The sequence below is a fragment of the Bubalus bubalis genome, chromosome 12 (genome assembly GCF_019923935.1).
Source record: "Bubalus bubalis isolate 160015118507 breed Murrah chromosome 12, NDDB_SH_1, whole genome shotgun sequence".
Classification (NCBI taxonomy): Eukaryota; Metazoa; Chordata; class Mammalia; order Artiodactyla; family Bovidae; genus Bubalus; species Bubalus bubalis.
This window is the reverse complement of record NC_059168.1, coordinates 11463409-11489893: the sequence shown is the minus strand read 5'-3', so window position 1 is coordinate 11489893 and position 26485 is coordinate 11463409. Positions and strand designations below refer to the sequence as shown.

Here is a 26485-nt window from a genome sequence, read left to right as displayed (position 1 = left end):
GGGATCTGGAACTTTCATCCCCACCAAATGGTTACAACCCCCTCTCCCACACCACAGTGTCAGCAGAGACCAAGGGTCAGAACTGCCATCTCCGGCAGTGATGAGAAACCGCTCTCAGATGTCAGCAGAAACCAAGGGGCACCCTACCTAGCAGTACTGAAACAGTGACCCACACATTCTCCTACCCAAGTGGTATCAAAGAAAGCCAGCTAAAAGAACAAGTTTAAATGAGAGCCAGAGCTGCTTAACACAATACGAAAATGTACAGATTTCAATTAAACATCATTCTTCAGACCAAAACCAGGAAGTTGCCAAACTAATGAAAAGGGCAATCATTAGGTGCCAAAACCGAGACAACAGAAAAGAATTAGCTGGTGAAGATTACAAAGTGGCCATGATAAACATGATTCAACAAATAATTATGTACATGCCTGAAACAGAAAGAGAACCCCAACAAAGAAATACAGGAAATGATAACCAAATTGAGAGTTTAGAACTGAAAAATACAATAACTGAAATTAAAAACTTAGTGGCTACACTCAAGAATAGAGTGAAAGGGACAGAGGAAAAGACTCAGTGAAATAAAAGAACAGGAGAAATCACGTTATTAGAACAACATGAGAAAATAAACTGAAAAAACGAACAGAGCCTCAGGGGCCGTTGGACTGTACCAAAAATCTAACATCCATGTTACCAAAGTCCCAGAAGGAGAGTAGAAAAATGATGCGGCAAGAAAGTTCTTGAAGAAATAATGGCTAAAAACTTCCCAAGTTTGGCAAGGGATGCAAACCTACCAATTCAAAAAGATCAGCAAATGCCAAACAGGATAAACCCAAAGAAATTCACGCCAAGACACATTATAAATTAAACTCCTGAAAACTAAAGACAGAAAAAAAAATCTTGAAAGTAATCAGAGGAAAAATGACATCTTTCCTCTAAGGGAAAAATTACTTGAATGACAACAAACTTCTCATCAGAAACCATGGAGGCCAAAAAGAAGTGGCACAGTACTTTTCAACCAGAATCCTACACCCAGGAGAAATATCCTCTAGGAATGAAGGAAAAATCAAAACATTTCTCACGTGAAGGAAAACTCAGCCATTCCCATGTAAAGAGAATTTGTTGCCAGCTTGCCTACTCTAAAAGAATGGCTATAGGATGTTCTCTAAACAGAAAGGAAATGATTTAAAAAAAAAAAAGGAAAGCTTGGAGTATCAGAAAGGACACAGTAAGCAAAAATGTGATAAATAAAGGGACATGGTGTGTGTGGGGGGGTAGGTTTCCATACTTCACTCAAAGTAGAAAATGATGACACTAGTAAAACGTTAGGAAGTTAAATAAAAACAACATGAACACTAGAGAAACCACCAAAAAGTGTACGCTCAAAAACATTAGATAAATCAAAACGAAATTCTCTAAAAATGTTCAAGTAATTCAAAGAAAAGCATAAAAAAGAAAACAGAAAAACAAAAGAGAGGATAATCAGAAAACAACAATGAAACAACAGAATTAAGATTTAGCATATCAATAATTACATTAAATGTAAATGTTCTAATTATACCTGACAGAAAGGGCAGGTGAAAAAATGCAACTACATGCTATCAGCACAAATTAAAATGCAGTGAGGCAGGTCAAAGATAAAAGAATGGAAAATTATATATCATGTAAACAGTAAAAAAGGAAAATGGGTAATCTATTATCATCAGATTTAATATTTAATATTTCAATAAGTATTAATTTACTATTAATTAATAATTTAATATTTAATATTATCATCAGATAAAGCTGACTTCACAGCAAAGAAAATTACCAGGAGAAAAAACAATGAAATTCTCAGTCCATTAAGAAGACATTACAATTCTAAATTCATATGTACCAAACAAAAGAGTTGATAAAGATATGAAGCAAAAATGGACAGGTCTGAAAGGAGAAATAGACAATTCCACAATTATAATTAAGAGACTTCAATACCCCTCTCTCAACAATTAAGAGAAATAGAATATGAGCATGGATATATAAAAACACAAATTAATAGAAATCTAATGAACATTTATAAAATACTCTGCCCAACAGAATGGGCCTCCCAGGTGGTGCAGTGGTAAAGAAGCCAATGCAGAAGATGCAAGAGACATGGGTTCAATCCCTGGGTAAGGAAGATCCCCTGGAGTAGGAAATGGCTACCTGCTCCAGTTACTGAGTATAGCACTTGAACAGCATCATCTTTTAGGCCTGATGCTGAAGCTGAAGCTCCAAATACTTTGGCCACCTGATGTGAAGAGCCAACTCATGGGAAAAGACCCTGATTCTGAGAAAGACTGAAGGCAGGAGGAGAAGGGGATGACAGAGGGAGAGATGGTTGGATGGCATCACTGACTCAATGGTCATGAGTTCGAGCAAACTCCAGAAGACAGCAAAGGACAGGGAAGCCTGGCGTGCTGCAGTCCATGGGGTCACAAAGAGCTGGGCATGCCTGAGTGACAGAACAACAACCCGCTCCAGTATTCTTGCCTGGAAAATTCCATGGACAGAGGAGCCTGGCTTGCTATACAGTCCATAGGGTGGCAAAAAGTTGATCATAACTGAGCACACACACTCAACAAAATACACATTCTTTTCAAAAGTTTGTAGAATATATATCAAGAAAGACCATATAGTCCATAACACAAACCTCAACAAATTCAAAAGACCTGAAATCAATACAGTATCTTCTCCAACTACAATAGAATCAACCTAGAAATTGATAACAGGAAATATTCAAATCCTTAGATACTAAACAACACACTTCTAAATAATTCATGGGTCAAACAGGAAGTCTAAAGGGAAATCAAAAATACACTAAACTAAATGAAAACACAACATATCAAAATTTGTGGGCCACAGGTAAAGCAGAGCTGAGCTATTTATAGCACCAGAGGTAATTTATAGTATTATAAATATAGAGATAGGTAGCACTAGAGATGGGCTTACCAGGTGGTGCTAGCAGTAAAGACTCTGCCTGCCAATGCAGGAGATGCCAGAGACGCAGGATCAATCCCTGGGTTGGGAAGATATCCTGGAAAAGCAAATGGCAACCCGCTCAAGTATTCATGCCTGTAAAATTCCAAAGACAGAGGAACCTGGCAGGCTACAGTCCATGGGTCCCAAAGAGTCAGACACAACCGAGCGCACACAGCACGAGAGACAGTTTATATCATTAGAAAAAAGGAAAAATCTCAAACCTGTATTTGAAGCTGCTATATACCTCAAGAGCCTGCAGAGCAAAAACAAAAGACAAACAGCAGGAAGGAAATAGTAAAGATGCAAGCAGAAATCAATACAATTCATTTTGATATTTGGCAAAACTAATACAATTATGTAAAGTTTAAAAATAAAATAAATAAAAGAAAACAGAAAACCAAAACAGAAAATCAATGAAAACAATGAAATCAATGGAAAAATGATTCTTTGAAGACACCAACAAAATCAACAGATATCTAACAAGTTATCAAGGTAAGGAATAAAACCACAGATATCACTACATACCCTGTAGCCATCAAAGGGATAATAAAAGAGAACTATAAACTCTTTTGACATAAATTTGATAATGTAGATGAAATAAACCAAGTCTTCAAAAATCACAAATTATCACAATTTACCCACTAAAAAACAGTAATTTAGCCCTACAACTATGAAGGAAACTCAATTAGTAATCAGTTCAGTTCAGTCGCTCAGTCATGTCCAACTCTTTGTGACCCCATGGACTGCAGCACGCCAGGCCTCCCTGTCCATCACCAGCTCCCAGAGCTTGTTCAAAGTCATGTCCATCAAAAAAAAAAAAAAAAGAAAAAAATCATGTCCATCGACTTGTTGTTTAGTCACTAAGTCATATCTGACTCTTTTTGCAACCCCATGGACTGTAGCCCTGCTGTCCTTGGGATTTTCAAGACAAGAATACTGGAGTGGGTTGCCATTTCCTTCCCAGAGGATCTTCTCAACACTCTTGCATAAAGTGAAAGCATCAGCTGCTCAGCCATGTCAGATTCTTTGTGCCCCGTGGATTGTAGCTTGCCAGGCTCCTCTGTCCATGGGGTTTTCCAGGCAAGAATACTGCAGTGGGCTGCCATTTCCTGTCTGAGGCACCAGGAAAGCCTCTCTGGACCGTGGGATCAAACACACACCTCCTGCACTGAATTTTTCACCACTGAGCTACCAGGGAAGCCCAGAATTTGTAATATTGATATAAGATCTCCCAAAAAATAAGTCTCCAGGCCTAGATAGTTTAATTGGAGAATTCTACAAAATGCTTAAACCAGAATTAACCTAATTATGAATTAATTAATTCTAAAGCCTCTTCTTGAAAACAGACGAAAGAAGAAACACCTCCTAATTTTTCTGAAACTACCCTATCATCAAAATCAAGACAACAAAAAATAAATAAAACTGCATATCAATATCCCCCATAAATATAAACATAAAAATTCTTAAGAAAAAATGGACAAGTAGGTATATAAAAAGGAATATATACAATTACTAAATTAGGTTTATTTCAGGAAGGCAGGTTCATTCAGTATTCAAAATCAATCAATGTAATCCAAAAGACTAAAGAAGAAAAACCATATGATCATATCAACCAATGAAATAAAAGCACTGGACAAAATTCAACAATTTTTCAAGATTAAAAACTCTCAGCAAACAGGAATATAAGGAAACTTCCTCAACATGATAAAGAGTATTTGCAAAAAATCGTATTAACTTAAACACTATACTTGGGGGAAAGACTGGATCCTTTCTAAGACTAGGAACAAGACAAAGATGTCCACAATCGCTGGTCTCATTCAGCATAGTCCTGTCCAGTCCTGGACAGTCCTGACAGCATAGTTCTAGACAGTGAAAAAAAAGTTAAAAGAAAAAGGGTACAGATTAGAAAGAAAAAATAAAACTGTCCATATTGCACATGACATTATTATCCACATAGAAAATTCCAAGGAATCTACAAAAAAGGTCCTAGAATAATAAAGAAAGTTATAAAGATACAAGGTAAACATCCAAAAATTAATTATATTTCTACATGTTAGCAATGAACATAATGACACTAAAATTAAAAATACCGTTTACAATCACTTTTTTAAAAAGAAATACTGAAGTGTAAACCTAACAAAATATAGGCTGAATTTGTTTGCAAAAAATTACACAATGGTGATGAAAAGAGAGCTAAACAAATTGAAAGACATACCATGTCTGTGACTGGAAGACTCATGAAGTAAAGATGTCCACTCTCCACAAATTGATAACAGGTTTAATGCAACTCCTATCAAAATCTCAGCATGTTACTTTCATAAATGTAGACAAAATTATTCTAAAATTTATTTGGAAAGGCAAAGGAAATAAATGAACTAAAACTATTTTGATTAAAAAAAGATTAAAGTGGGAGGAATCAATCTACCCATTATCAAGACTTATTCTATTTAGTTATGGTAACCAAGACTATGATGCTGGCAGAGGGATAGACATATAGATCAACAGAAAAACTGAGGCCCCAGAATACACAAGTGGCTTTTGACAAAGGTACAAAAGTAGTTCATTAGGAGGAAAAAGAGCCTTTTCAATAAAAGGAGGTGGAACAACAGGATATCAATGGTGGGTGGGGGGGGAGAGGAGAGAAGGGAGAGAGAGAGAAATTTTGAAGTGTCACTCCTTATACAAAAACTACAAAATTAAAAAAATCAACTCAAAGTGAACCACACGCTTTACATTTTAGTAAAACTATAAACTTTTAGGATTAAAAAATAACACAGAGGAAAATCCTCAAGATCTAAGGCTAGGCAAATAGCTCTCAGAATTGACACCAAAAATATGTTCTATATGAAGAAGAAATGGTAACTTGAACTTCATCAAAATAAAAAACTTCTGCAACAGACTCTGTTAAGAGGGTGAAAAGATAAGTCACAGAGTGGTAGAAAATGTCTATAAATCACACATACAATAAAGGACTAGTATCTAGGATATATAGTTTTCAAAACTCAACAATTAAAAAAAATCTAATTAGAAATTGGGCAAAACACATGAAGAGGCAATTCAACAAAGTATATACACATATGGCAAATACGCACATAACAAGATATTCAGCATCATTAGCAGTTAGAAAAATGCAAATTAAAACCACGATGCAGTATGAAAGTGAAAGTGAAAGTGAAGTCGCTCAGTCGTGTCTGACTTTTAGCAACCCCATGGACTGCAGCCCCACCAGGCTCCTCTGCCCATGGGATTTTCCAGGCAAGAATACTGGAGTGGGTTGCCATTGCCTTCTCCAGAGAATCTTCCCGACCCAGGGATCGAACCCAGGTCTCCCACATTGTAGACAGACGCTTTACACTCATATTGCTAGCAAGGATCTGGAAAAATGGAACCCACCTACATTGCTGGTAGGGATGTAAAATACTATCACCACTTTAGAAAACAAGTTTAGTAGTTCTTCAAAAGGTTAAACATAGTTACTGTATGACCCAGCAATTCCACTACCAGTTATATACCCCAAAGAAGTGAAAATGTATGTTCAACTAAAATGCAAAACCTTTACAGATTTATTTATAGCAGTTTCATTTTAATAACCAAAAACTGTAAACAAGCCAGACGTCCTTAAATGGGTAAATGATTATACAACTGTGGTACAGCGATACCATGGAATACTATTCTGCAATAAAAAGGGACAAACTTGATATAAAACATCAATTTGGATGAAATCTCCAGGAAATTATACTGAGTGAGTAAAGCCAATTTCAAAAGGTTACATTCTGTATGGTTCCATTTATATAACATTCTTGAGATGACAGAATTATAGAAATAGAGAACAGTTTACTGGCTGTCAGGGATTAAAGAGCATATAGGGACAAAAGGAAAATAGGGATGCTTGTGATGGTGGAAATGTGCTGTACTCTGACTGTAACAACGCCAGTATCTTGCTCCTGATATATTGTGCTACAGTTTTTCAAGATGCTACTAGTGGAGGAAAGTGTGTAGAAGGTACAGGGGATCTCTGTATAATTTCTTAGAACTGAATCCCCAGTTATCTCAAAACAAAAAGTTACATTTTTTAAAAATGCAAATAATAAATGTATAGAGTCAGATCCACATTTACCATTTAAAATGCTTCCAATAGCCTATTTTACTTTAGATTTCCAGGGCTGTTCTCATCCCATTTTCCTCTTTCTTTTGCTACTCCAATGCCAAAAGATCTTTGTTGTACACTTCTCCCTTATAAATGTCAAGTAATTCTTTTATCTCATCAAAAAAAAATGTTTGGCTAGCTCCCTTATTTCCTTTTTTTTTTAATGTGTTATACAAACACGTCTTTCTCAAAAATCAAACTCCATACCAAAAATGTTTCATAACATGGATTCAGTCAAGCTCAATGTCTGCTGTTTTTGTTCATCCGTGCGTGTGTGCTCAGCTGCTTCCATCATGTCAAACTCTTTGCGGCCCTATGGACTGTAGCCCACTTGGCTCCTCAGACCATGGGATTCTCCAGGCAAGAATACTAGAGTAGTTGCCATGCCCTCCTCCAGGGGATCTTCCCCACCCAGGGATGGAACCAGCATCTCCTGCATTGTAGGCAGATTCTTTACTGCTGAGCCACCAGGGAAGGCCTTATTCATTCATATTTCTTGGCAAGATCACATTTCATATCAATACCCTTAAAATTTTATTGTTTATTGGCACCAGAGCTTCCCCAGAAAGTGAAAGTTAGTTGCATTGTGATGATTCTTGCTTGCTTTGATGTTTACAGGAAGCAGAAGAGAGATACAAAAAATAAGCACAAATATAGGGAAAGAAACAAAACCAAAATATGCAAAGGAGAAAAACATTAAAAAAAATACAGAGATACTGAGAACAATAAGAGCAAAGGCTTGGACAAGAAATAAGATGTCAGTGCTTCACTAAACAAAACTACAGTGCCAAGAGATGTAGCTTCATCCCAGCCGGTCGTGTTCCAAGTGCATAAAAACAACAAAACTGAAAGTCTGTGTTACTCCACAGCTTTTTATTCAAAAACAACTACAGCAAAAGAGTCTCATTTTAATCCAAATTATCACTTTTGGCAAATGGCCTATCACTTACCTAATACACAAAAGAATATTTATCCAGCATCCTAAACACTGCTAAGTCACTTCAGTCGTGTCTGACTCTGTGCAACCCCATAGATGGCAGCCCACCAGGCTCCCCCGTCCCTGGGATTCTCCAGGCAAGACCACTGGAGTGGGTTGCCACTGCCTTCTCCAATGCGTGAAAGTGAAGCTCAGTTGTGTCAGACTCTTAGCAACCCCATGGACTGCAGCCTGCCAGGCTCCTCCATCCATGGGATTTTCCAGGCAAGAGTACTGGAGCGGGTGCCACACAGGAAACATCTAAATTTAACTCAAAAAATTATAGAACTACTCTTTTTAAAAGTCTGTTATTACTGTCATTGTTTTTGCTTTTGCTTTTATCTAGTCTGATTATCAAATTACCGTATAACTGAAGGTAAATTCATTACAGTGCAAGATACATGTCAATGAGATGATCATCAGCTCTCTGAATGGGGGACTCAAGAGTCCACTGGTTAAGATTTCACTTTCCAATTCCAGGGGTGCAGGCTCATTCCCTTGTGGGGAAGCTAAGATCCCACATGCCTCACAACCAAAAAAACAGAACATAAACAACAAAAGCAACATTATAACAAATTCAATAAAGACTTTAGAAATGGTGCCTATCCAAAAAAAAAAAATCTTAAAAAAAGAAAAAAAAACTGAATGGGAGGCATGTATTAACAGAGTCCTAGTCCATATGTATCATCACAAATCACATCAAGGTAATCTAGCTGGATGTACTGTGATAGCTCTTGCTTACTTAGATGTTTAATTGGGCAATACATGTTTTTCAAAGTTCTAAGTCACAGTCCACAGTTATGCAAATAGATATCACATGGTTAAATTTATTTTATCAATCACTGTGCTCTTAGACTTATACATCTCAGCTTTTTAATTATAAATCTAGAATAGGTTCAACAGTACATGAACCGTGAACTTCCAGATGTTCAAGCTGGATTTAAAAAAGGCAGAGGAACCAGAGATCAAATTGACAACACCTGCTGGATCATCAAAAAAGCAAGAGAGATCCTGAAAAACATCTACTTCTACACCAAAGCCTTTGACTGTGTGGATCACAACAAACTGTGGAAAATTCAAGAGATGGGAATACCAGACTACCTTACCTGCCTCCTAAGAAATCTGTATGCAGGTCAAGAAGCAACAGTTAAAACTGGACATGGAACAACAGACTGGTTCCAAATCAGGAAAGGAGTACATCGAGGCTGTATACTGTCACCTTGCTTATTTAACTTATACACAGAGCACATTATGCAAAATGCTGGGCTGGATGAAGCACAAGCTGGAATCAAGATTGCCAGGAGAAATATCAATACCTCAGATATGCAGATGACACCACCCTTACGGCAGAAAGCAAAGAAGAAGTAAAGAGCCTCTTGATGAAAGTGAAAGAGGAGAGTGAAAAAGTTGGCTTAAAACTCAACATTCAGAAAACTAAGATCATAGCATCCAGTTCCATCACTTCATGGCAAACAGATGAGGAACAATGGAAACAGTGACAGACTTTATTTTGGGAGGGCTCCAAAATCACTGCAGATGGTGACTGCAGCCATGAAATTAAAAGACGCTTGCTCCTTGGAAGAAAAGTTATGACCAACCTAGACAGCATAGTAAAAAGCAGAGATATTACTTTGCCAACAAAGGTCCATCTAGTCAAAGCTATGGTTTTTCCAGCAGTCATGTATGGATGTGAGAGCTGGACTATAAAGAAAGCTGAGGGCTGAAGAATTGATGCTCTTGAACTGTGATGTTGGAGAAGACTCTTGAGAGTCCCTTGGGCTGCAAGGAGATCAAACCAGTCCATCCTAAAGGAAATCAGTCCTGAATATTCATTGGAATGACTGATGCTGAAACTGAAACTCCCAATACTTCGGCCACCTGATACAAAGAAATGACTCACTGAAAAAGACCCTGATGCTGGCAAAGATTGAAGGCAGGAGGAGAGGGGAACAACAGAGGATGAGATGGTTGGATGGCATCACCAACTCTATGGACATGAGTTTGAGTAAGCTCCAGGAGTTGGTGATGGACAGGAAGGCCTGGCTTGCTACAGTCCATGGGGTCCCAAAGAGTCAGACACAACTGAGCAACTGAACTGAACTGACAGTAAGTTAGGTTCCAGACATTGTAGGTAAATAGCCTCCATTAATTAATAGCACATACCTTTTCCCGAGAGTATATTCTGAATTACACAACTTAAGACAAAATATCTACGATTACTTTATTTGCTGGCAATTTTTTAAATGGCCAAGGTGGGTTGGTCTTTTTTAACACCAAATTTAAGACTATTAGGAATAAAATTATTATGGCTTTAACAGCATTTATGTCATTCTAGAACACAACCCAAATAACTTCCAAAGACCTTTGGCCCTATCCTTAAGTACTCTCTCTCACTGTATTTCTTTTGAAGGAATAAAGTGGCTTATTCAGGTTCTTCAACTTTCATAAAAATACTCCAATCCACAGATGGTTTACTTTTAAAGCACACATGGGTCTTACTTAACTAAGAACACAGGCAAGTGATACACTCAGAAAGAAAGGCAAGTATATATATATATATATATATATATATATAATCTTGAACTCATTGATAATTGTCATTGTCAAAAACCTTGACTACTAAAAGCAGTACTTAGGAAGAATTAACTAATGTACATGCAACGCATACACTCTTCTAGATTAGAAATTATGAAGACTGGTCACAAGCATTTTACTAAGGAAAGGGTGTATAGCATTCCAAGATTCTCAAAGTGATCAACAATCAAAAAAAGGAGGTAAGTGCACAAGTTTCACTGTAGGTACTGTCAAATCTATGCCCTGATTAAGGCAAGACAAGCAGACACCTTCATTCCCTTGACTCCCTGCAGAACTGCTTTTACTAAATTGTGCTTTGGTTATGCCGTATGTTTTCACTAGAGGACAATGCAAGAAGCAGCCTGTCACATATTGCTGCATTTCCTATACGGATATTAAAGCTACATTACACAGGGTCTTCTTTATAAGGACACATGGTATAAACAGCTCTCTGGTCTTATTCAGAACCAAGAATAGCTGTGCTTCTCCAAAGTAACTACTTTTTAATTTTACACCATAACTCAAACAACGAAGCATATCTCATTTTTGCACTAGCTGCTGGAAACCCTAGAGCCAAACCGATGGCTACTTTAACAAACATAATCTTTTTACAGCTCTCTCTTGACTTCATATTCTTTCCTACCTTTGCTTTCCCTTGCCTTAATTTGCTCACCACCATCGACTGTATCTACTATGTGTATTTTTGTAAATCACATATATTTTTGGAAACCATCTAATTCCTCTCTACAACAAGGCAAGGGGAAAATCAGAGAAAAAGAGAGGGAAGAGGAGAACAGTCATCTGTCAACCAGAATAAGAGGGGACGGAGACTGAGAATAACCACAAAACAAAGTTAAAACAAAATTAATTACCTTTCAAAAAATCAGTCAAAACGTAAAGGAAATATTAATGCTAAGTTACCTGCAATTTGAAAGAAAACATTTAACATCCTTAGGATATCTATAAATGTAAAATATAACATAAATATAACTTACAAATTTATATCACAAATTGCTTTTTAAAATAGCCAAAATATTAAAATATTTCATTATCATTTTCTATTTCTTAGCTGACCTCTGCTTATTTCAAATATTCGAACAAAGTTCGTGCAACATCAGTTAGTCAGCAAACTGTCTTCTTTGTTTTCTATTACATACTCCAGCAGGTACTACAACACTACGAAAAAAAAAGCTTTACTCTTTTTTCTCATAGCCTTAGCAGGTTATCTCTAAAAACTAAGTTCTTAGTCACAACAGGTCACAAGTGTTTAAGACCAGCTCTGTTTTTAACTCAGTTTTTACTAACTCATCCCCCCTTATTATTTTTGGTATTTCCTCCAAGCAAATATTAAATATCATAGATGCTCAGCATCTCAACCTAGATTCACACATTTCATAGGGAAGCTACTCACCAATTTAATTTCTTCAGGCTATTTTCAGCAGGAAGCTGAAACCCTATATGTGATTCAATCAATTATAACATCATTAGCAAATGCTAAAAGCTATCAAATCCAATGATGGAAAGAATAAAAATATTATTTTCCTCAATGACATAAAAATATTCATATTCCAAACTATATTCATATTTTAAACTACACATATCATATTTCAAACTAAAGCAAAATCATAAATGTCATCTAAAATTCTAAACTGCTTCCGAAATAACTGTCCTTCTAAATAAATGGCCATACTAAATAACTGTCCTTCAAAATAATTGTCCACACTACACAACTGTCCTTCTCAATAATTTTTTGCAACTAATTCATATACAAATTATGCAGATGCTGGAAATTATGTAAACATTTTAATATATACCATAACATTTTAAAGTAAAGAATTTATTAAAATGTTGACATCCTCTGATTTGCTAAGAATTTCATTTGTATATGAAGCAGCATTATCTAATAATGTTACTGCATTCCCCCAAAACCTTCTGATTTCAAATTATCATAGCCTACAGGTATAAGATTTTTGTAATTTTAAACAGTCTGTTTATTCATGTTCCTTTATAATTAAAACAATAAAAAGGAAAGTTTGAAAATTTCATTCCACAAAAAAACAACAGTTTCTTTGTTTTAGTAATCACAACCCATTTTCGTTTGTATACTCCTAATGCATTTGAGCAAAGTATACCTATCAAAGGCTCTTCAGTTCAGTTCAGTTTGTTCAGTTGTGTCCGACTCTTTGTGACCCCATGGACTACAGCACACCACGCCTCCCTGTCCATCACTGACTCCCAGAGTTTACTCAAACTCATGTCCAAAGGCTCTTCACTAGTGCTCAAATCAAAAAGAAAAAAAGCCAACCTTATAGAAAAATAAGCAAAGGACACGGACAGACAGAAAACACACACATACACACACAGCCTTTGTATATAGGAAGAAACATTAAAACCTCACTCATAGAAAGAAATACAACACAAATAAAAACTTCACTGAAATACCATTTTCACATATCACATTGGAAAAATCTCAAGTCTAACACACATACTTTGTTTAAAAAGCTATGGAGAAATAAGCAATCTCATAGGCCGCTAGAAGGAGAACAAAATGATATAACCTCTATTGAGAGTAATACCTATGAAAACAGAAATATTTAATACATTCATCATTTTATCTAGCAATCACACTTCTGAAAATAGATCCTACAGATACGGTACAATGTGTACAATAAGAAATGACAGATATTTAAGGTTATTCACAGTTGCATCATTTTGTCCAACAGAAGACTGGAAATACCCAAATATACAGAAATAGGGGACTGGATGAATAAACCATAATATAGTCACACTGTTGCTGCTGCTAAGTTGCTTCAGTCGTGTCCAACTCTGTGCGACCCCATAGACGGCAGCCCACCAGGCGCCCCCGTCCCTGGGATTCTCCAGGCAAGAACACTGGAGTGGGTTGCCATTTCCTTCTCCAATGCAGGAAAGTGAAAAGTGAAAGTGAAGTCGCTCAGTCGTGTCCAACCCTCAGCGACCCCATGGACTGCAACCTACCAGGCTCCTCCGCCTATGAGATTTTCCAGGCACACTATGCAGCTATAAAAAAGAATAAGGAAAATCTCTACATACTGATATGGACAGATCTCCAAAATATATTGATGAAATAATACAAAAAGTACAAGACACTAAGCTACATAATTGTATATACAGTATATTATTTATTATATAAAAGGGGAGGAGAAAATAAAATCATATATGCCTATATTTGTAATAAAATACAATGGAAGAATAAGCAACAAACTAATAAAACAGAGAGAATAGGAAACATACTAGATTTATGGTTCATACCTTTTTATTTTCACTTTTTAAATATTTCTAACCCACAGAAATAATTTACCTACTCGTTTTTTTATTTGCAGAATTATACTAGGTAAAACTTCCACATGAGTTTGACCAGCATCACATATTTGATCTGATGATACCTAATAAACTCTTCAAATTCAATATAGGAATGATTGCCAAATGTTACTCTCCCATTTAATTTCCCTCTGTGACTACTAATTTTCCTATGGCTTGAATCTAATTGATCAGATAACACACTAGAATAACCTTCCACTGGAAAAGCTGCAATGAAAATTTGTGTTTAGCTCAAATAAAATCAAAGTTGGAGCCCACTGCTGATAGAACCAAACCAACACTGTCTTACCAGCTACACGGCTTTGTTCATTTTTCCAATTTGCCTGACAATTCAATGAAGTTATTAAAATAAAAGCTAACATTATCAAACTATAAAAAAATTCATTATCCTACTTCATACTGTACAGAAAGCTTTTAATGACCCAGATAACCACAATGGTGCACTCACCTAGAGCCAGACATCCTGGAGTGTGAAGTCAAGTGGGCCTAAGGAAGCATCACTATGAACAAAGCTAGTGGAAGTGATGGAATTCCAGTTGAGTATTTCAAATCCTAAAAGATGATGCTGTGAAAATGCTGTACTCAACATGCCAGCAAATGTGGAAAACTCAGCAGTGGCCACAGGACTGGAAAAGGTCAGTTTTCATTCCAATCCCAAAGAAAGGCAATGCCAAAGTATGTTCAAATTACCATACAATTGCAATCATTTCACATGCCAGTAAGATTATGCTCAAAATCCTTCAAGCTAGGCTTTTGCAGTACGTGAACCAAGAACTTCCAGATGTACAAGCTGGATTTAGAAAAGGCAGTGGAACCAGAGATCAAATTGCCAACATATGCTGAATCATAGAAAAAGCAAGGGAATTCCAAAAAACCATACACTTCTGCTTCATTGACTATGCTAAACCCTTTGACTGTGTGGATCACAACAAACTATAGAATATTCTTAATGAGATGAGAATACCAGACACATTAGCTGCCTCCAGAGAAATCTGAATACAGGACAAAAAGCAATAGTTAGAACTGGAAATGGAAAAATGGACTAGTTTCAAATCGGGAAAGGAGTATGTAAAAGCTGAATATTGTCACCCTGCTGATTTAACTTATATACAGAGTACAACATGTGAAATGCCAGGCTGGATGAAGCACAAGCTGGAATCAAGATTGCAGGGAGAAATACCAATAACCTCAGATATGCAGGTAATACTCTTTAATGGCAGAAAGCAAAGACAAACTAAAGGGCCTCTGATGAAGGTGAAAGAGGAAAGAGTGAAAAAGCTGGCTTGAAACTCAACATTCAAAAACTGAAGATCATGGCATCCGGTCCCATCACTTCATGGCAAATAAATGGAGAAAATGTGGAAACAGTGTCCGATTTCGTTTTCTTGGGCTCCAAAATCACACATATGCTGACTGCAGCCATGAAATTAAAAGACACTTGCTCCTTGGAGGAAAAGTTACGACAAACCTAGACAACGTATTAAAAAGCAGAGACATCACTTTGCTGATAAAGGTCCATATAGTTAAAGCTATGGTTTTACCAGTAGTCATGTATGGATGTGAGAGTTGGACCATAAAGAAGGCCGAGCACTGAACAATTGATGCTTTTGAACTGTGGTGTTGGAGAAGACTCTTGAGAGTCCCTTGGACTGCAAGGAGATCAAATCAGTCAATCCTAAAGGAAATCAACCCTGAATATTCATTGGAAGAACTGATGCTGAAGCTGAAGCTCCAATACTTTGGCCACCTGATGTGAAGAGCTGACTCACTGGAAAAGACCCTGATGCTGGGAAAAAATTGAGAGCAAGAGGAGAAGCGGGGCAACAGAGGACAAGATGGTTGGATGGCATCACAGACTCAATGAACATGAGTTCAAGCAAACCAGGGAGATAGTGAAGGACAGGGAAGCCTGGCATGCTGCAGTTCATGGGGTTGCAAAGAGTCAGACTCAACTTAGTGACTGAACAACAATTCCATAGTGTAACTGAAACTTATTTCTATCCCATTTTTCCCAAATCTATAAATATTTTAACTTAGAAAATAACATTTTACTCAAGTGTTATACTTAAATTTGAAAAATTTTAACAACACTGCAAAAATACTGAAGAATGACAGGCATCAGAGGCCAATTACTTTAGGTTATGCTTTCAATGAAGAGAAAAAGAAACTCTAAAATTATATGTAATTCCAAAAAATAAAATCTTCTGATATGTCAAGATTTTCAAGATTTTCAGCAGTTTTATTTTTTCTCAAAAGCCTGAAGTGAAGTGAAGTCATTCAGTCGTGTCTGACTCTTTGCAACCCCATGGACTGTAGCCTACTACGCTCCTCTGTCCATGGGATTTTCCAGGCAAGAGTACTGGAGTGGGCTTCCATTTCCTTCTCCAGCTCAAAAGCCTAGTCATACTTTTTTAAAGACAGTTAATCTGCAAATCAGTTAATTAATCCCCTAGATAATTAACAGCTCATGGTACAATTATTTTATTCTTCTATTCATTAAACAAATATTTATTGAGCACCAACTGTTTGCCAGGCCCTCTCTTAGGTTCCCAGGATACAGTAGCAAACAAAAGGAATAAAATTCCTCCCCTCCTGGAATACAAATTCCAATAGAGGAGACAATCAAAAATATATGTCAGGCAGAAGTGCTATGAAGAAAAATAAAGTTCCTTCCCCTTTATTCTCTACTCCAACAAATGGCACCACCATTACTCACCCATTTACTTAGGCCAAGAGCCTTGGAATCATGCTTGGTTCCTCTCTTTCTTTAACCCCCATAAGTAATCCCAAAAGTTTGACTCTGTTTTCAAAATAATATTCTATAACCAACTACTTCTCATCACCTTCTCCCCAATAGCTTACTGCATGCTACAACCATCTCTTATAATTCCAAATATCCCTTGACTGGTTAAAGCTTCCCTGATAGCTTCACTGTATAAAACTGCTGAAAATCTTGAAAACCTTGACATATCAGAAGATTTTATTTTTTGGAATTATATATAATTTTAGAGTTTCTTTTTCTCTTCATTGAAAGCATAACCTAAAGTAATTGGCCTCTGATGCCTGTCATTCTTTACATGGTAAAGAATCTGCCTGCAATTCAGGAGACCCCGGTTCCATTCCAATGCAGGAGACTTCCCAGTTCTTCCCATCGGGAAGATCTCCTAAAGAAGGGATAGGCTACCCACTCCAATATTCTTGGGCTTCTCTTGTGACTCAGCTGGTAAAGAATCCACCTGCAATGCAAGAGATCTGAGTTCAATTCCTGGGTTGGGAAAATCCCCTGGAGAACGGAAAGGCTACCCACTCCAGTATTCTGGCCTAGAAAATTCCACGGACAGTACATGGGTTCGCAAAGAGTTGGACACGACTGAGCGACCTTCACTTTTCTTTCACTTTCTTGACTGGTTTTCCTGTTTCTTCTCTTACTCCAATCTCCATATAGCAGCCAGAATGTTCTTTGTTTAACTTAAGTTAGTGCATGTCACTTCCCTGCTCAATGCTCTTCTCTACTTTGACATGACACTTAGAAATAAAAACAGTCTCTTTCTTAGTCTATGCTATCTGGATCCTCACTGATTTCCTGCCATCACCTCCCACTATGCTTCTCCTGTGGGTCTTCATACTGTGCCTGCTGTCTGGAAGAGATATATGGCTCTCTACTTCAAACAACTTTTTCTAAACACCTAAGTCAGAAACAATACCCCATCACATGTAACATAACCACTAAATAGCACTATTATTTTATGTGCCTATGTGTTTGTTTATTCTGTAAGTGCTCTAGTAGAATGCATGGTCCAAAAGGGCAAGGACATATCTATTTTGTTCTCTATTATACCCCAGAGTCCAGAAGAATACCTGGCACACAGAAGTTGTTTCATAAATATCTGTTGAATAAACAAATAAATTAATTCATGAATGAAGCCACTAAAATGATATATAGCAATGTATAAAACCGTTACCTGAAAAAGCAACATATAACGTGACATTATTCTTCTAATATAATAAAATTAATATGGAAAAAGTTTAAAAGAAATATACAAAAATAAGAGTTGTGACAGGGTGGTAGGATTAAGATTGTTGTTGTCTGTTTCTTCTTTTTAAAAGTCACTACATTACAGTTATAAATTAAAATATAAAAAATTTTTTTAAAAGGTTCAGTTCAATTCAGTCACTCAGTAGTGTCCGACTCTTTGCGACCCCTTGAATTGCAGCACACCAGGCCTCCCTGTCCATCACCAACTCCCGGAGTTTACCCAAACTCATGTCCATCGAGTCGGTGATGCCATCCAGCTATCTCAACCTCTGTCGTCCCCTTCTCCTCCTGCCCCCAATCCCTCCCAGCATCAGGGTCTTTTCCAATGAGTCAACTCTTCGCATGAGGTGGCCAAAGTATTGGAGTTTCAGCTTCAGCATCAGTCCTTCCAATGAACACCCAGGGCTGATCTCTTTAGAATGGACTGGTTGGATCTCCTTGCAGTCCAAGGGACTCTCAAGAGTCTTCTCCAACACCACAGTTCAAAAGCATCAATTCTTCCACACTCAGCTTTCTTCACAGTCCAACTCTCACATCCATACATGACCACTGGAAAAACCATAGCCTTGACTAGATGGACCTTAGTTGGCAAAGTAATGTCTCTGCTTTTGAATATGCTATCTAGGTTGGTCATAACTTTCCTGCCAAGGAGTAAGCATCTTTTAATTTCATGGCTGCAATCACCATCTGCAGTGATTCTGGAGCCCAAAAAAATAAAAGTCTGACATTGTTTCCACTGTATCCCCATCTATTTCTCATGAATGGGTAGTTACTACTAAAAAATAAACAATCAGAAATAGGAGATCATTTCTTTCCCCTCATTGAATGTCAAGGAGGGAGAATATCAGAGTCACCTAAACTGCTTTTATAAAATTGTTTCCTATCTCCTCCTCCGTTCTCCATCTATCTCAAAATAACCACTTCCAGGGTCTGATTATTGATGAATATTTTACCCCTCAGATATATGAGTAGAAGTAAAAAAACAAAGTCAAGAATCACTCCAAACACAAAGTTTTGTAATTAACACTGGCTTGGTGGTAAAGAATCCCCCTGACAAGCAGGAGACACAGGTTCAGTCCCTGGGTGGGGAAGAGCCCTTGGAGAAGGAAATGGCAACCCACTCTTGCCTGAGAAATTCTGCAGACAGAGAAGCCTGGCGGGCTACAGTCTGTGGAGTCACAAAGAGTCAGACCCGACTTAGCAACTAAACAACAACAATGAAACACCTAAGTCCTCATTACAAACTCAAGGGTAAAAGGCAGAATATGACTCACACTATCGGAGTTACAAATGGCAACCCACTCCAGTATTCTTGCCTGGAGAATCCCAGAGACGGGGGAGCCTGGTGGGCTGCCTTCTATGGGGTCACACAGAGTTGGACACAACTGAAGCGACTTAGCAGCAGCAGCAGGTACCATGAAGAATGCTTTATCTCCTTTTTTTTAACATTGTTCCTGCAATGTAGGTGGTATCCCCATTTAAAGATGAAAAAAAAATTGCCCACTCAGGTGGTAAGTTGCTTATAAAAATAATTAACTGCTTAAAGAGGTCCATACAGGGACCAATAATGAGAAAGTGTCATCAACCAAGGATTATCTGGATTTTGTACAACTTAGGCAATGGTGAAGAAGGCAGTGGCACCCCACTCCAGTACTCTTGCCTGGAAAATCCCATGGACAGAGGAGCCTGGTGGGCTGCAGTCCATGGGGTCACAAAGAGTCAGACATGACTGAGCGACTTCCCTTTCACTTTCATGCATTGGAGAAGGAAACGGCAACCCACTCCAGTGTTCTTGCCTGGAGAATCCCAGGGGCGGGAGCCTGGTGGGCTGCTGTCTATGGGGTCACACGGAGTTGGACATGACTGAAGTGACTTAGCAGTAGCAGGTAATGGGAGGCCAAAGGATGGAAAACAAAGCCATGTGGCCAAAGGCAGAGAAGCGGTAAGTGGGGAGGTCAGTTCGCCATATTTAATTATCAAATGACATTCAGCAAAAGAGCTTTTGAAAATATTCCCCATATTTGTTTTCTGGAAGAGGCAGCTTTATACACAGTTTGGGCTTCCCTGGTGGCTCAGCAGTGAAGAATCTGCCTGCAATGCAGGAGCCATGGACAGGGACAGAGGAGCCTGGTGGGTTAGTCTATGGGGTCACAAGAGAAGGTCACAACTTTGCAACTAAACCACCTCCACCACCAAATAAGCAAGAGAGAAAACTGTTGCTATACCAAAAATACAACTTTTTAACAACAGAATAAATAAAGCAAGCATCTAAAAGGAAATGCACCAAAACAACAGCAGCTATGTCACAATAGTACAAGTAATTCTTAATACAGCTTCCAAAATTTTTATAATGTTGACAGAATTTTTAATGTTTTAATAGTGATAAAGATCAAATAGATAAGATTCTATCATTAATACCCTTTGTTAATCTTAAAACTAAGCAGTATAGCACAAAACCACTCCATATGGTAAGACAAGGTTCAGTCCCTACAGTAAAGTGCTTTACCAGGATCAAATATAGCAATCACATCATTCTTACAACACCGACCCCTTAGAAATGGAAGGCAGCAACTAAGCTAAAAAGAGAAAATCGTTAGCTGAAGACAATAGAGCAAACTTCTTCCCAGGTGAAAACAGCAAGGGAGGTCCAATAAATACAATGACAAGGTCTTGAAGGTTACACTGCTGCTACAAATAAAGAACATAAATTTCATGATAAAAAGACAAAATAAGTCAACCAGAAATATACCTGGATAAGAAAAAAATGGCACTCAACAAATGATGCTGGAAAAACTGCACATCAACATGCAAAAGAATGAAATTGGACACCCTTCCTTATATGATAGACAAAAATTAACTCAAAATGGATCACAGACCGTGATGTAGAAATAAAATACAACTCTTAGGAGCAAATCTTCATAATCTTGGGTTAAGCAGAGGTTTCGTAGATACAACACCAAAAGCACAAGCAAAAAAATAAAAACTAGATACACTGGCCTCATATCAAAATTTAAAACTTTCGTGCAGCAGGTGATACCATCAAGAAAAATGAAAAAACCACCCAAAAGAATGGAAAAAAGTATTTTCAAATCCTATTCCTGGTAGAAGATATATCCAGAATATATAAAGAACACTTATAACTCAACAATAAAAATAATCCAATTAAAAACTGAGCAAAGGAACTGAAGGCACTGCTCCAAAAAACATAATACACAAAACAAAAAACATATAACATAAACAAATAACTAATAAGCACATGAAAAGATTAACCATTATAGAAATGCAAATCAAAATGACAGTGAGATGCAATTTCATATCCACTGGGATGGCTAAAATAAAGAGACAGCAACAAGTGCTGACAAGGATATGGAGAAACTAGAACCCTTATACATTGCTGCTGCTGCTGCTGCTGCTGCTGCTAAGTTGCTTCAGTCGTGTCCAACTCTGTGTGACCCCATAGACGGCAGCCCACCAGGCTCCCCCGTCCCTGGGATTCTCCAGGCAATAGCGCTGGAGTGGGTTGCCATTTCCTTCTCCAATGCATGAAAGTGAAAAGTGAAAGTGAAGTCGCTCAGTCGTGTCCAACTCTTCGAGACCCCATGGACTGCAGCCCACTAGGCTCCTCTGTCCATGGGATCTTCCAGGCAACAGTACTGGAGTGGGACTAAAAAATGGTGCATAAATTTTGTTACACAGTTTGGCAGTTTCTCAAAATGTTCTACGATTCCATTTATACGAAGTGAACAAAATACACAAACCCATGAAGACAGAAAGTAGTGACTGCCTGGGGAAGGGACAGAATGAAGAGTGACTGCTAATGGGTATGGGGTTTCTTTCAGAGCTGACGAAAATGTTCTAAAATTAGATTGTGGTAACTGTTACACAATTCTGTGAATTTGCTAAAAAAAAAAACATTGAATTGTACAGTTTCAATTGGTGAACTGTACAGTATATGAATATCTCAATAAAGCTATTGTTTTAAAGGCAAGGTACTTCACTGCTAAATTTAAAAGTCTCTTTTAAAATCTTAAATAACACTTAAGACTGAATCTTAATTGCTAATACCCAGAGAGCAAAGTGAGGAAACAACTTATTTTGAATAACTGATATGAAAGAAGACTAGTGATACATAGATATGATTTGAAAAATGAGAATATAGAGCTATTGTTCATGAGTGATTTGTGACCAATATTCTGTGATCAATTTTTGCAGTGTATTAGCAGCACAATATCTTGTGATCAATTTCTGTAATGCATTAGCACTACAAAGCAAGAATCAATATTATTTTAAAAACAAGACATGCCCTTACATCTAATGGGCTTCTTTCCTCATCTGCAAAATTAGGACTTGTAGCTAACAAAATAATTTTTGAGATGAAGACAGAGAAGAGATGGCCACTTCCCCAAAAGAATCTTCTAGGCAACAGCCTCTGTATGTATGGATAAGCTTGGGACTTTTAGAATTACAATAAATAAATAAAGTCACTCCTTATGATAAACAGTAATCAACTAATATTGCAAGTACTGTTTCAAGATTAAAATAAGGATAATTATATAATGAAAAAGTCAAGCCATTGGGGTTCCTCAAACAAAAAGGGATAAAATTGGAAGAATAATTTGGTACCACAAATTATTATTATTTAATTCCTCTTCAGTTAGAACACCTGTCTCAGGGACAGGTAAGAACCAAGAGCCTTAAAAATGCCTCAAAAGACAGAAGAAATAGGAAAGACTATGAAGAGGGATAGAGGCTGAGATTTACAGTTGAGGGTAACGGTAGGAAGAAGAGCCTATTGCCTTTATCATACCTGTTTACTGACTGTGATGGAAAACCAAGAGATAATGATTATGAACACGCACCCAGGGTAAAGCATGAGATCTGAAACACCAAGTCTATGCATGCTGCTGCCTCTGCATGGGATAAGGAAGAAAGATGAGATCATCTCCTATGAATACAGGCAGGAACAAGCTAGACTGAAGACAAAGACAGTGGATATTACTTGTATTATAGGATGTTCACATGATTGAATCTTGGGTCTGATAGTTAAGATTTAGGGTTATCCATCAAAGACAGGACAACACCAAAAATGAAAAGCCCCTGATAAGGAAAAAAGGGAGTCAACAAAAGAAAATTAAACTAGTAGGATAGTGCAGCAGTTCTCAAAACTTTTCTTACCCTGTCCCCTTAGGACAAAAGATCTCTACTTCATTTAGCCCAAAAAAATCCCCACTTTCCAATGAATTCAGTGATAATGCAGCAAATTTTAGGGAAAATGGATAACATTTTAAACAACATGTATATATTCTTCAGTCAATATAATGGAAAATTACAGGCTAAAATTCAGCTGAACAAATATGCATTATTATTCAGTGGAGGGCTAACATAATAAATCACAACAAACTAAATTGATAACACTAAATTAAGTCATTTATCATATAAACCAAGAACAACAGCAACTGAAAACAACCAACTCAAGACAATATTAATGGTATTCTGATGAAAAATCCTTCCTAAAAACTCTGGTAATCCCAACTATTCCAGCGGGAGCTTTGCTTGGCTGCCAGCTATATAGCTCAGCAGCCAAATTTCTTAGTAAAATACTCAAACAGCATCCTCTGTAAGTCTAATAATATTTTGTTTTACAAAAACCAAATATTAATAACCAATAGTAATGCACATAGAATACCAGTAAGTAGTCTTAGTTTTTATAAAAGTAAAGATAATGAAATAAGGGTCATTTACCTTTAAGAGTTCAAGAAAACATGAAAAAAGAGGATCGTGACAGTCATGATCATAGCGCAGTCAGGGACAAAAAGCAAACTACTAAGGATGGTCATGTCCCATGTCCAGGGATGGCACTGGGAGAACCATGTGCCCTGGAGAAGGAAGCTCTGGAGGTGGAGATGAGAAGCCAAGTCTGCAGCCTGCCCCCTCTTTCAACGACTTTCATGAGGCAACTTCTCCCCATGAAAAAAACAAGCAGTGAGTAATAATCTTTATGAAGGGAGGAATAGCTTCCCAAGACTGTACAAGGTGGGTAAGATCATTCTCTCTGTTGGCTGCATGGAGATCAGAAGGTGCCACAGGAAGGACGATGCGTTGGTTCTAGGGCACTAATAAACTAAGGGGAAAAAGAAAGGTAGTTTGCGCTTGGTTGAGTAATTAGCAGAAAGTACGGATAGATGGTGATCCCCAACTGACGCAGAACAAGAGGGGTTAAGAATGCATACTCTGGATCCAGAATGCCTGAGCAGGAATCGCGACTCCCCTACTTTTCTCTGTGACCTTGGGCAAGTCACTTAACCTCTTTGGGCTTCATCTGTAAAATGAGGGTAATAACAGTACCTACCTAATAGGGCTGTTTTGCGGTTTGAATAAGTTATACTTGTAAATCTCTTAATAAATGTCTTGCGCTGTACACAGTAAGTTGTAGCTAAGTTTGTTAAATAAGTTGAAGTGGGTGGCGGCTTAGTTTGACGTCTCCAAGTGAAATGGGGGTGTGTGGGCAAAGTAAGGGTCACGGGGAACGGAGGGAGATAACTTCTTTTTGGCGAAGAGCACCAGGAATCTGACCTTTGGGGAGGTCGTCCTCCTGACAGGGCTCGGCAAGTACCCGCTCCCAGGAGAGGGGCGCGCGAGCTGAAGGAAACTTCCTTCCTTCCAGGCCTAGGATTTTCAGGAACTCGTTTCTGAGAAGTGATTGTGATTTTTAAAGAGGCAAGAGTTTGCTCCCCGGGCAACAGACCGTGGGGTGAATTCTGTTTTGCCTGAAGAGCAGGACCTGCGTCTGGGGCAGAAGGGTGATGTCCTCAGGGGGACCCTCTGCTAAGAGCCACCATCTGTCGGGCGCGCTCCGGCTGCCCGCGCCGGCCAGCCTCGGAGGGAGAACGAAGGCTGCCCCAGCCCTGAGGGAGGCAGAAGGAGCCTACAGGGTAACGGGGCTGCCGGCGCCGACGGTCGGGAAGGAACCCCACGTCGGGTCTGCGGGGCTACGGAGGGGGACCTGCCTCGCCGAGGGTGGAGGTCGCTTGCCCGGTTCTCCGAAGGGAGGGGCCGGCGCTCGCCCTGCAGGAGGCCGGCCAGGCGCACAGTCCCGAGGGAGCCTGCTCCCGGGTCCCGCCCGTGCCCACCCCTCTGTGGCCCCGGTACCCAGGGTACCTGAGCGTGGGCCCGATGCAGGCCGTGTCGGTGCTCTCGATCTCTCGAAGAATCCGTTCGTGCTCCGCCGCTGTCTCCAGGCTCTCCGCCTCCGCCATCTTAACCCGCTCCATAGACTCGGGGAGCCCCGCAGCGCGTCCCCTCCCTCAGCTCCGCTCACCTTTCGCTCTCAATCTCTCTCTCTCACTCCAGGCTCCCAAGGATCCTAAGCCTCCGGCCACCCGCAGGACGACCCCTCCCTCAGACTGGGCACGCCCCCTAGCATCACCACGTCCGCGGACGTTCCGCGCGATGCCCGCTGGGATTTGTAGTTCTCTGGGAAAAATAGCCTGATTTCACATATTATTCATTGAAGCCACAAACTTGTGTTAAAAGCTCCACTATATCCAGTGGCTAAGATTCCCTACTCCCAAGCCAGGGTGCCCGGGTTCACTCCCTGGTCAAGGAATTAGATCCCATGTGCTGCAACCATGACCTGGTGCAGCGAAATAAATAAACTTGTTTTTCAGGGGAAAAAAAAGTTCTACTGTAAGGCAAGAACAATTAAGAACTTCATATGCAATGGCGATTGTCAGGCAGTTCTTGTTGAAGACCCTTGCCTCAAAGTGCAAAAGCCTCTTTAGGCACGAATATTAAGGAAGGATTAACTAGGTTTCCCTGAACAGATATCTTACAAGTTATGAAAGGGTAAAAGCCCAAAACTAAAAATCCCAAAACTAACAGATAAGGTGTAATGTACCTCTAAGCAAGTTCTGAGAATCAAACAGGGCAAGCACTTTTGTCAGTAAAGAATTCATTGACAGACTATGCCCGAACATTTCAAAAGGTGTGATAGGAAGATGTGAGAAGCACCTAGAAAACCAGGAAGAACTTCATTTGCACTGATGTATAGGGAATTAGCAACAAGAGATGGTGCTAGAAAAGCATCTTGGAAAAGGAATACCAGGAACAGAAATTTGTACTTTATTCTAATGGCTCAACTGGGCTAACAACCACCTGCATCAAAAGCATACAAATCAAAGACTAGAGATCTCTTTAAGAAAATTGGCGATATCAAAGGAACATTTCATGCAAGGATGAGCATGAAAAGGATAGAAACCGTAAGGACCTAACAAAAGCAGAAGAGATGAAGAAGAAGTAGCAAAAATACACAGAACTATACAAGAATGTGAAGTCAAGTGGGCCTTAGAAAGCATCACTATGAACAAAGCTAGTGGAGATGATGGAATTCCAGTTG

The 26485-nt window shown here is 38.6% G+C and overlaps 1 protein-coding gene across 6 annotated transcripts in view; it reads right to left on the bottom strand.

Moving 5' to 3' along the window:
- Positions 1-25518, bottom strand: part of EXOC6B (exocyst complex component 6B) — a 723334-nt gene extending 697816 nt beyond the window's left edge. For 3 of the 6 annotated variants that reach the window (XM_045162198.1, XM_045162202.1, XM_045162203.1), the window contains exon 1: positions 25249-25507. In XM_045162198.1, the coding sequence (XP_045018133.1) occupies positions 25249-25361 (113 nt within the window). In that variant the 5' untranslated portion in view covers positions 25362-25507. Of the gene's footprint in view, positions 1-25248 lie in introns of all 6 variants that reach the window. The other 3 variants (XM_045162201.1, XM_045162199.1, XM_045162200.1) reach the window with 3 other exon arrangements.
- Positions 25519-26485: the final 967 nt, after the last annotated feature.